Below are 11,801 nucleotides of genomic sequence, written 5' to 3'. Positions count from 1 at the left end.
ACCAACTTCAGAGAAAGATTTTTGTCCTTGGAGAAAGATATCATGGTAGGAAGAGTGGATGGACAAAGCAGGAGAGGGAGACTGCAGATGATATGTACTGTTATAATAACTGGAGTTATGGGAGTTGGTGTCTCAGAGTTAGTGAGACTCGCTCAGGACAGAAAAGGGTTCAGGGCTGTTGTACATAGGGTCGCTATAAATCAGGCAATTCAATGACACATAATAATAAAAACAACATACTATGACAGGTTTGGAAGCAGGAGTGGCATCCACTTCCTAAATAACATGCCTCCGGAAACTCTATGAACTTTGATAAATGTTCATAGTTGTAGGGGGCTTCAAGCCTTTTGTTCGTAGGGTTACAATGAGTCATGCTCCACTTGAAGGCAATCAACAACAACAACAATGAGTTTCTATTCAGGACACTAACTTTTTCTACAGGAGCTCCTGCAGCCTAATAAGAAGTCACACTATTAATGTGCAATTGTCAGTTTTCTGGCAGTTTTAATACACCAGTGGTTCCACAAGAGAAGGGTGAGCAATCTTCTGCCAGGAGATTAACAGCCTTGAAAACCCAATGTATCTCAGTCATGAGTTGTCTCCAACTCCATATCATTGAAAGATGATGTTGACAAATCTATTAATATAAGCTGCATCAATCAGAACCTTCATTCTTTTGAATAAATTTGTGTGTGTGTGTTTTTCTTCAAATGTCATTGCATAAACTAATAACTTACTATTTTTTAGTCAAGAAACCATTTTATTGAGTCAATGTTTAACACTCTTTTCCATGTTCCTTTACTTTGATGCACTTGAAGGGTAGATACAAGAATCACATGGATGAGTTTAAATTTTAAAAGTGCATGTTTTATTACTTCTCTGAAAAATGCTGCTAGTCTACAGCCACTGTCTAAATACTTAACATCTCCACTGATCAATCCCCAGAAGAAGGAATATTCAAGATAAAATACTTCTGGGTAGAATGTATGAGTATTTGCAGTGTATTTTTATGCATGTTTCAATTTAGAGTTTGTTCTTTTTGAACAAAAACATAAATGTAATGCTAAAAGCCACTCTATTACTAAAAAAGTTTATGGCCATATCACCCTGAACATCCCTGATAGCATCTAAATATTACTAAAAAATTAATTATATTAGGGTTATTGAAATAGAATTGTGGTTTTCTATGGAAATTTTAAGAAGCAGAGTTTCTATACACAGATAAGCTAAATTTTAAGTGCATAAAAACAATGCTAATTATTTATAAGAAATGATCTCATAAATTATGACAGAGAAAATGTCGTCTAATTTGACTCATGACAAAAAGCCCCGTGATGATTCTCTGGAGTCTGGGTCCCAAAGGTCAAGCAGTTAGGTGTAAAACAAACAACATGATCTTGGAATTTAGTTTCCAAATCAAGCTCTTCCTCAAGAACATCTCTGTGTTCATTCCAAAATATTTTTACAATTGTGAAAAAAACAAAACCCAACTGGATGTTTTACTCAAGTATATGTTAAAAGAAGTGGCCATTATATGCAAAAGAATAGGAGAAAAAACTTGAACATTTTAAACTTTGAGGAAGATATAAATGCACAGAGATTTTTTTAATACCATTAAAGTGGTCAAAAAAGAAAACTGGAAAAAATCTATCTTTAGGTGAGTTGATATAATGTTAAATTACTATTTCCTTTATGTTTGATGAATGTAGAAAACCAGCATATATCTTTAAGGGAAAATTTACAAACGTTGAGTTAGAGTACTATCACCACAGGTAAGCTGATGGCATGCATTTGAGTTGCAAAATTCTACTTTAACCATTACTGAAACCACTGAATCAAATATAAAACTTATTTCTAATTTTCATACATTAAGATTGTAAAATAAAGTACAAATCTTATTCTGAAGATATACTAAACTGTCAGGGTAGAAAAACAAGAAAAATATACACACATGCATACAAACCAAAGCATACCAAGTGTTGCATGGGAATTAAAGAAAATAGTACCTATCAGTTAACACAGCAACACAATATTTAACAAGTCAAGTTAGGGAGGCGTTTTGTTGTTGTTTTTTTATATTAAGTATGAATTTAAGTTACTGTTATGTTCTTTTCCATTTTGCGACAACATAGAGGCTCTGAATATCTAAGGGGAATATTCTTACTCTGGGATCTGGTCTGTAGATGGCACGATGTGCTGCCACCAGCTTGAGCTTTGACATCTGACACTTGTCACCATCCAGGCTCTTTGGTAACTTTGCTTTAGATGTTATTTGTAAGAAAGAAAGACTTCTTAACAAAAATAAGTCCTAATTGACCAGGTAGGTATGGCACTAATATCACTTAAGATTCTTACTCCAATCCAAACTGTAAAACACTTATTGTTTAACTTCATATGTTTGCCATGAAATAATACAAGATTCTACCCCCAAAATATACACTGGTATGTATTTGACTCAAACTAAGTCCCTGAATTGAAAAAGTGATATATTTTTCTTTTTGTTAACAAAAGAAATTAAATAAATAAAGCTGAAAAAAATTGAATCCAATATTCTATGTGACAATACCATTCAATAGCTATTTCTATTTTCCTGCGATTCACATAGTACAGTAGATGACAGATAGTTATGTTACCGCCAGTGCTAAAACGTGTGCCAGCTCCCAGATTCAAAGTGTCAGCTCCACTTCTAAAACAACTTAGTAATATTTTCTAACCTTCCAGTGTCTTTTTTTTCTACCAGAATTTCACTTTTTCTTCTTTGATACTTATTCCTTATCATCTCATTGTGATGAATACCTTAGTTAGCTCTTGGAAGAACAGTTCGTTAGTTAATCCAGTTCTTATTTTTACTTCTTTATTTACCTCAATCTATATATAACAGTATCTATTTTTTTAATGCAACTGTCTGCATCTCCATTTCTTGATTAAATATTTGTGTTAACTTTAAACAGGAGTAATGAAAACAAATACTCAAAACAACAAAAAGCCCCTTCAATTGTCTTATTTTGATTCATGGTAGTTCTCCATTGGACTTCTAAACTTGAAACTGATGAACTTCAACTTGACACAGAAGATAAACAGCTTTTCTAGTTTTAAAAAAGATAGTCTCTTCCTTCCTTTCTTTTCTTTTTTCTATTTTCCTTGTTTCTTTCCTTCTCGTTCTTTTGTTGTTGTTGTTTTGGGAAGAGAGTTTTTTAGCCTAGGTAGGTTCATGAAGGTTCTTACCCTTCATTTTTTTTATACACACACACACATTTTTTATACACACACACACACACACACACACACATACATACATACATGCATGTATGTATTTTATATATATTTTTATAGCACATTCTTTCCATTTAATTTTTTTCACATTCGTTTATTGTTGCACATTTTCCTCCCTACTCACTTGTTCCTCCAGTTTGCTTTTCTCTTTAAAAAGAAAAAAAATAAATCTTTCATTATTATACAATCTCCTCCCACCCAAAAGTGCACAGTCCACTTTATTATGCATTTCTTTTTCTGGAATCTTATCATGAAAATAATACCTAATCATATATTATATTTAAGAAATTCTCTCCCTCATCTGTCTCAATCCAGTATACAGTATTTATTCCCTCTTTTCTTAGGTTTCCCCCAACCCCAATGTTAGTCCCTTTTTACGGTAGTTTTGCAGTATTTATCCTTTTGTGACTGAGGTATTTCACTCAGCATAATGTCCTTCAGGATCATTCATTTTGTATAATATTCTACGAGTTCCTTGTTTTTCAATGCAGCATGGTATTCTATTGTGTGACTATACCAGAGCTTTTCTATCCATTCATTTGTTGATGGACACATGAGTTGTTTCCAACTATTTGCTATTGTGAACAAAGAAGCAATAAACATGGGTGTGCATATATCTGCTTAGGCAGCAGTTCTGGTTTCTTTAGGGTATATTCCCAGTAGTGGAATTGGTGGGTCAAATGGTATTTCTATTTTCAACCTTTTGAGAAAGCGCCATACAGCCTTCCATAGTAGTTGTACCATTTTATACTCCCACCAACAGTGAATAAGAACCCAGTTTCTCCATACCCTCACCAGCATTTCTTATTTGCTGCTCTGTTGAATTTTGCTATTCTTAGTGGGGTGAGATGATACCTCATAGTTGCTTTGATTTGCATCTCTCTTAGAGCTAGGGATTTTGAACGCTTCTTCATATGTTTGTTCACCATCTGAATGACTTCTTTGGTAAAGTGTCTGTTCATACCCTGTGTTCATTTTTCAATTGGGTTGTTTACCTTTATCTTGTTGTGTTGCTTGAGTATTCTATAAATTCTAGATATAAGTCCCTTATCAGACATGTCATTGCAAATTTTTTTCCTAGTCTGTGGCTTCCCTTTTCACCCTGTTGGAGGAGTTTTTGGAAGTGCATAGGGATTTGATTCTCAGAAGGTCTCATTCATCTATTTTACCCTTTCCTGGTTGTAGGTTTTTCAGGATGCTTGGAAGACTGTTCATGTTGTGGATTAGGACTTTTAGAGTTCTTCCAAGCTTTTCTCTAATGAAGTTTTTGTCCTTGGTTTTGGTCCTAGGTCCTTGATCCACTTTGAGTTGGTTTCTGTGTATGGAGTGAGGTGTGGATCTTGCTTGAGTTTTCTGCAGATAGGTTTCCAATTTTGCCAACATTTGTTTAAAAGGCTGTTGTTTCCCCACTTAACTGATTTTATATCCTTGTCAAAAATCAGTTGACCATAGGTAGATGGACTGATTTCTGGGTTTTCAATTCTATTCCATTGATCTATGTGTCTGTCATTGTACCAGTACCATGCTGTCTTGACTACTACAGCAGTCTAGTAGGATTTGAAATTAGGAAATGAGATGCCTCCTACTTTGTTTCTAATTTTGAGGAGTGTTTTGCTTATTCAGGGCCTTTTTCCATCCCAAATGAAATTGGAGATTGCCTTTTCCATCTTATTGAAGAATAGAATTGGAATTTGTATTAGGATTGCATTGGGCATGTAAATTTCCTTTGGTAGTATTGTCATTTTCACAATATTGAGTCTTTCTATCTATGAGAAAGGCATATTCTTCTATTTCTCCAGATCTCTTTTTGTTTCTTGTAGTAATGTTTTGTAGTTTTCTTTGAAGAGATCCTTTGTGCTTCTGGTTAGATTTAGATCATGATTTCTTGTTTTTCCAGAGTCTCTAATGCCTCATTTGTTTTATTTGCATTGTTATGGATTATTTTTTTTAAGCTCCTCCTGGTTTTTGCTTACTGTGTCCTATAATATTTCAAGTTGATTTTTTTTTCACATTGAAAATATCCAATCATAGTTTTTTTAAATTCTGAAAGTTCCATCAGACTGTTTGGCTTTGGGAAATCCATTGATACTGTGTCACTCTTTGGGGTTGACACTTGTGCCTGTGTAGGGTATGATGTAGCTTGCTTTGTGCCTGTGTAGGGTATGATGTAGCTTGCTTCTTATGTGACATTGCTGTGATAGGGTTTTTCATGTCTGAGGCAAAAATAGGTTCTTAATCTTACATCACTGCTCCAAGAGGGTAGAGTAGTTATGTGGGCTGTGTTTCTTTGTGAACTTCTGACTTAAGGGAAGTTTCAGTTCAGGACCTATGAAAGTAATTTCTTTTATTTATAACTGTTGCAGCAAGGTCAGAGGTTTTTTTTGGACTACAGGCAATTAATTGACTGGATGTGAGGAGATGCAAGGCAAAGTATGGCAGCATGGGTGCAGGGTAGGCATGAGTGCAGGGTAGGCACAAGCACAGGTCAGGCATGAGTAAGAATCATGAGAATGGATGCAGGGCATGGGCATGGATGCACAGGGTTGGCATAGGTACAGGCCACGACCATAGTAGCAGGGCAGGTACAAGTACAGGGTGATGTGCAGACTCACTGATTGGGCACACGTGGGAACCTTACTCAGAGTCCAGCTGTCTGGGCCCCTCCCAAGCAGGCTTATCCCCAGCGGGCCACTCCCTAATTAGGCTTCACTCTAGTCTGGCTTGGCTCTTGGTCCAGCTTCACCCCCTCTCACCTTTTCTGGTGAAGCACTTCAATAAAAAATTACATGTGATTCCAGAAACCATTCAAATGCAAATCTCCTCAGAATACTAAGTGAGATTCAATCTTTCCCCTCCATCAAGCTCTACCACCTACTACCAGGTTCTACTCTTAATAAGTTTATCTCCAGGGAAGATATTCCCTTTTAATACTTCCAATCAATTACTGGCCAAAGACAAAATTACACACTTTCTAAATCTACACTATCCAGTGCTCACTTATATGATAAATTTTCATCCTCTTCCATTTTTATTTAATTGATTTGCACATAACCACCCACACATGCTGCACTTTATCCATGTAATTATGCTCCACACAATCCCTCGTAAACACCGTATTGCATACAATTAAATATCACCAATCCATTTCTTTTATGATACTGTCCCATCAAGACAGTAACTCCCTTTACTCTGTCTCCTCTATTCCTCTATCAACCTCCACCATCCCAATAATCATCTCTCCTTCCTCTTCTCCTGACCCTCCCTCGATCTCCCTTTTGTTAGATTTTCACATAATAATGATTGATAGTGTTTCATTCACATACAACCAGCACATTTTTACTGATTGACATTGTCTCTCTGAGTATACAGTAGACTCAAATACCTAACTTTTCAGTTAGCAGTGCAGCACTTAAGACACTAACATCTTTTCTTCAAAACCCATAACTGTAAAATTTCTAAACCTCTAATATTCTTTTGCCATATTGGGAAATATTTATTATTATTGAGAATTGATAGTATAGATTTCTTATTTTGTTCCTTTTGATGTTGTTCTTAGTTTGGATTGTGCATTTTGGGAGCACTTTATTTTTGGCAATCAATTTCATGAAAGTGTTTTGTTTATTGTTAATATAATATGAACTATAAACTGACTTTTAAGAATAGCTCCAAATCCTTTTCTCAGGAGATAGCTATCTTTAAATTATTGAGCATTTAATTATTGAGCTGTTTGGTGAGGATAAATGGAATAGGCACAGTTAATGATGAAATTTCTTTATCAGATAATTTAAGGAAAAAGTATTTGAAGTAAATATTCTGTGATTCTTGAAGAATAAATACTAAGTTAAAAAGTAGAGTACATCAGCATTGAATTGTGAATATTGTGAAATATATTTTCAATGAAAAAAATCACTTTATAGTTACATGATTTTATTTTTTTTATCAAAATGGTTTTATCTTTTCACAGCTGTCATTGCATTAATCAAATGACTACTATACCCTGAAATCTGATTTTCCTTTACTTTCACCTATTTTCTTAAATACCTTATGTATTATTATTATTAGATATAAAATGTTCTAAATTTCATTTATACATCTTAATATATTTATATTAATGAGCACTATTTTTATTATTTTACAGATGAAGATAGTCAAATATTAAAAGACAGATATGCATAACAAAGTCAGTAGGTGGTCAAGTTAAAACAAAAAATCATCAAGGAAAGATCAACATTTTTCTCAATGGTTTTAATTTATTATTTCTAAAGTTCATGTTATGCCTGACTTCTCAAATTTGTTGTTCAAATACCATTTTCTGCGTTGTGTTTGTCTGTTCCGACAAAAGCTATGGTATTGGATAGGGGAAACAAGAGCTCTGTGACTACATTCATTCTTCTGGGCTTCTCTGAATACCCAAACCTACAAGGACCCCTCTTCTTGGCATTCTTGAGCATTTACACAGTCACTGTGGTAGGGAATCTGGGCATCATTTTAGTTAGAAGGATAAACCCCAAACTCCACACACCAATGTACTTTTTTCTTAGCCACCTATCCTTTTTGGATGTTTGTTATTGTACCGTTTTTACACCTAAACTCCTAGAAATCTTGGTTGTTGAAATCAGAATTATTTCTTTCAAAGGATGCATGGCCCAATTTTTTTTTGGCTGCACATTTGTGATCACAGAAATGTTCATGTTAGCAGTGATGGCCTATGATCGCTTTGTGGCTGTTTGTAACCCTTTGCTCTACACGGTTGTTATGTCTCGCAAGCTCTGTGCCCTCCTGGTGGCTGCGACTTACACGTGGGGTGGACTCTGTTCCCTGACACTGACTTACTCTCTGGCGGAACTCTCCTACTGTGGCTCAAATATCATCAATCACTTTGGCTGTGAGTATTCGGCTGTCTTATCTCTCTCCTGCTCGGATACCCGCTTCAGCCAGATGGCATGTTTAATTATTTCCACCTTCAATGAGACCAGTAGTCTCCTGATCATCCTCACTTCCTACCTTTTCATTGTTGTCACTATCGTCAAGATGCCGTCCTCTGGTGGACTCCGCAAAGCCTTCTCCACCTGTGCCTCCCACCTGACCGCCATCACCATCTTCCATGGAGCCATCCTTCTGCTCTACTGTGTGCCCAACTCCAAGAACTCGTGGCTCCTCATCAAGGTGACCACTGTGTTTTTTACAGTTATGATTCCCATGCTGAACCCTCTAATCTACAGTCTTAGGAACAAAGACGTGAAGGAGACAGTCAAGAAGTTAGTGATTACCAAACTGCTTTCTCACACAAAGTAGCATGTACACACACACACACACACAAAATAAACACATACAATGAACTCACATATAAAATAAATATATCTATATATAAGTATATGACTTATGTCTACTATTTTGAAAATATTGTCTATATATCATTGATGCTAGTTTAGTTTTGTCTTAAATAAATATAATTATTCTCTAGATGAATTTGATATTTTTTGTTTATGTTTTAGCCCTGATATCACCTCATTGGTTACTAGCTGAGAGATTATTGTTGTTGTTATGTACCATGGAGTCAAAACCGACCCATAGCTCATCCTCTAGTGGGTTTTCAGAGGCAGTTTATCGCACAAGAGCAGATTGTCCATTCTTCTCCCATGAAGCTGCTGGTGGCCTTGAACCATGTGCCTTAGGGATTGCAGCACAGCTTCTTTTCACTAGGCCACCTGAGCTCCTTTAACTGCAAGATTAGTAGATTGAATTTGTCAGATGTTCTGCTGAAGAAAGATAGGCAGTCTGCTATAAATTGTGTGCCCTCAGAAATCTGATGGGTGGTCACTATTAGTCATAATCAGCTTAATGGCAGAGGGATTTATTTTCTTGTTTTATTATACTCAGATGTTTATAAGTTTTATGAACCAATATTGAAATAACTCCTTTTGATTTTCTTCTTTCAAGAGATGTAAAATGAAGTATATTTTTAAATCCTCCTTTTGGACACTGTCATAGTCAGATAAGAGGATCTATTTATGAGCTCACTGCTCATAAAAATGGAAACTGTGGTGATTTAGTGGTAAGGAATTTCACTGATAATAGAGAAGTTCAGAGTTTGCATCCTCTATGAGCTTCTCGGAGAAAACTGCAGTACTCACATCTGAAGGAAGAAGTTCAGGCTGCTCTGAAGGACATGACAAGAAATAAAGCCCCAGGAATTGAAGGAATACCAATTGATTTATTTCAGCAACCAGAGGTGGCCCTGCATGTGCTCACCAAGTTGTGCCAAGAAATCTGGAAGTCATTTACTGGGCCAACTGACTGGAAGAGATCCCTATTTATTCCCATTCCAAAAAAGAGTGACCTGACAGCTGTGGAAATTATAGAGCATATCACACATTACAAAGATCCTGCTGAAGATTATCTTGAAAAGACTTGAACAATAAATTGACAGAGAACTACCAGAAATTCAGGCTCTGTTTAGAAGAGGTTATGGTACTAGGGACATTATTGCCAACATCAGATGAATCTTGGCAGACAGCTGAGAGTTCCAGAAGAATGTCTATCACTGTTTCTTTGACTATTCAGAGGAATTTGACTGTTTGAATCACAATAAGTTGTGGCTAAGATTGAGGAAAATGGGTATCTCAGAGATTATGCTTATATGAAACCTATACTTGAACCGAGAAGCAGTCCTTAGAACAGAGCAAGGAAACACTGCATGGGTCAAAATCAGGAAAGGAGTGTGTCAGGGGTGCATCCTGTCCCCATACCTTTTCAATCTATAGGCAGAACGGATCCTTTAGGAAAAAGGGCTTTATAAGGAATAGTGTGGCTTCAATATTGGAGGAAGACTCATTAACAACTTATAATATGCAGATGACACAACCTTGCTTGTTGAAACTGAAGAAGATCTAAAGCACCTGCTGCAAAAGGTCAACTACTGTAGTCTTTAATATGGATTGAAGCTCAACATCAAGAAGACAATGATTCTTACCACTGGGCCAATTGCAACATCATATTAGATACAGAATAGATTGTGGTTTTAGAAATTACAGCTTGCTCAGATCCACAATCAACACTCTTAACGCCAGCAGTTAGGAAATCAAAAGACAAATTACACTGGGAAAATCTGCTGTCATAGACCTCTCCAAAGTTCTGAAGAGCAACAATGTCAGTGTATTTAAAAAAAAGGTGTGCCTAATCCAGGCCATGGCCTTCTCAATTACTTGTTATGCTTCAGATGGTTGGGCAGTGACTAAAGATGACAGAAGAATAGATGCCTTCAATTTGTGGTGTTGGAGGAGAGTCTTGAACATACCATGGACTGGTAAGAAAACAAATTGGTGTGTCTTGGAGAGGGTGAAATGAAGTCTTTCCTTCGAAGCTAGGATTCTGAAGCTCTTCCTCACTTACTTTGTGCACATGGCCAGGAGAGAGCAGTCCTTGGAGAAGGACATCATGTTTGGAAGGGTGGATAGACAGCTACAGGAGCTGGAGGGCAAACTGATACAAGAAGACTCATAGAGACCATTGGGAGGCCAGATGTAGGTCTAAAGTCTGATTAGATCTTCTGGGTCCCTTCTGGTTAGTTCCACAGTGTTCTCTGCTTTGGAAAACGGTCATCTCCAGTATAACATAGCATATATGGCCCCAGGGAGACATTAATCAGTCTACTAGAAGCTATAATTTCATAAAAAAATTAAGGTCACCTGTGAGCTGACTTCTGTGCTGGGAGCTGATGCTTGCGTTGGAAGCTGATGTGCTAGGAGTGAGCAGGATATCTGGAATTTGAGTGAGGTACTTTGTGGTGATCACAGCTTTTTGGTTGTACCATATGGGACCCGTTAAACTCAAGCAAAAGAGAGTGAGACAGCTGGAGCGTTAGTGAGGTGGCAGACCTGGTTCTTGAAAGGAAAAACCAAGGTTTCCTGATTTTCAATTTTGATCTCCTCACATCCTGACCTGGGTGTATTCTGCCTTGTGCTCCCTCAAGTCCAGTCAATTAACTGCCTTTATCCCAGAGCACCATTGACTGGACTAGCTGCAGCAGTTGTCTAACATAATAGGGTGACAACTCACAGGCCTTTTCTCTCCAGAACTGAAGCAAAGCTTTCCTTGAGTCAGAAGTTCAGAGAGAAACCTGGGCAAAGTAGTTTTCCCACCTTCTTCTGGAGCAGTGAAGTTAGATAAACAACCTGCTATTGCCTCAGGCATTAGGAACTCTAACACAATAATGTCACTCAAGAAGCAGGCTATTTCACACCCTACACAAGCCCAAAGCAAGAAGTCACCACAAAAAGTGACATAGTACCAATGGATTGCCTGAAGCTAGAAAGTCTGATGAAACTTTCTGACACAGAATTTAAAAGAACAATGACTGAATATTTGCAATGGATGAAAGAAAAACTTGAAGAATTATGGGGCACTGCAAGTAAAAACCAGGAGGAGCTTAAAAATACAATTTAAAGCAATGCAGATAAAACAAATGAGACATTGAGGCTGTTGAAAAACAAGAAACCACAATCCAAAATATAAGGACCACTGTTTCA

The 11,801-nt window shown here is 36.7% G+C and overlaps 1 protein-coding gene across 1 annotated transcript; it reads left to right on the top strand.

Annotated features, from left to right (window-relative positions):
- The first annotated feature begins 7,617 nt into the window (after window positions 1-7,617).
- LOC102850301 (olfactory receptor 5D18-like) lies at window positions 7,618-8,568 on the top strand. Its single transcript, XM_006902322.1, has one exon. It carries the CDS (start codon window positions 7,618-7,620, stop codon window positions 8,566-8,568), a length of 951 nt encoding a protein of 316 aa, XP_006902384.1.
- Window positions 8,569-11,801: the final 3,233 nt, after the last annotated feature.

Source organism: Elephantulus edwardii, unplaced genomic scaffold (assembly GCF_000299155.1).
Source record: "Elephantulus edwardii isolate Elephantulus edwardi_28Jun2011 unplaced genomic scaffold, EleEdw1.0 scaffold00389, whole genome shotgun sequence".
NCBI lineage: Eukaryota > Metazoa > Chordata > Mammalia > Macroscelidea > Macroscelididae > Elephantulus > Elephantulus edwardii.
Note: the sequence above shows the minus strand (reverse complement) of the source record. Positions and strands in the feature narration are given on the sequence as shown.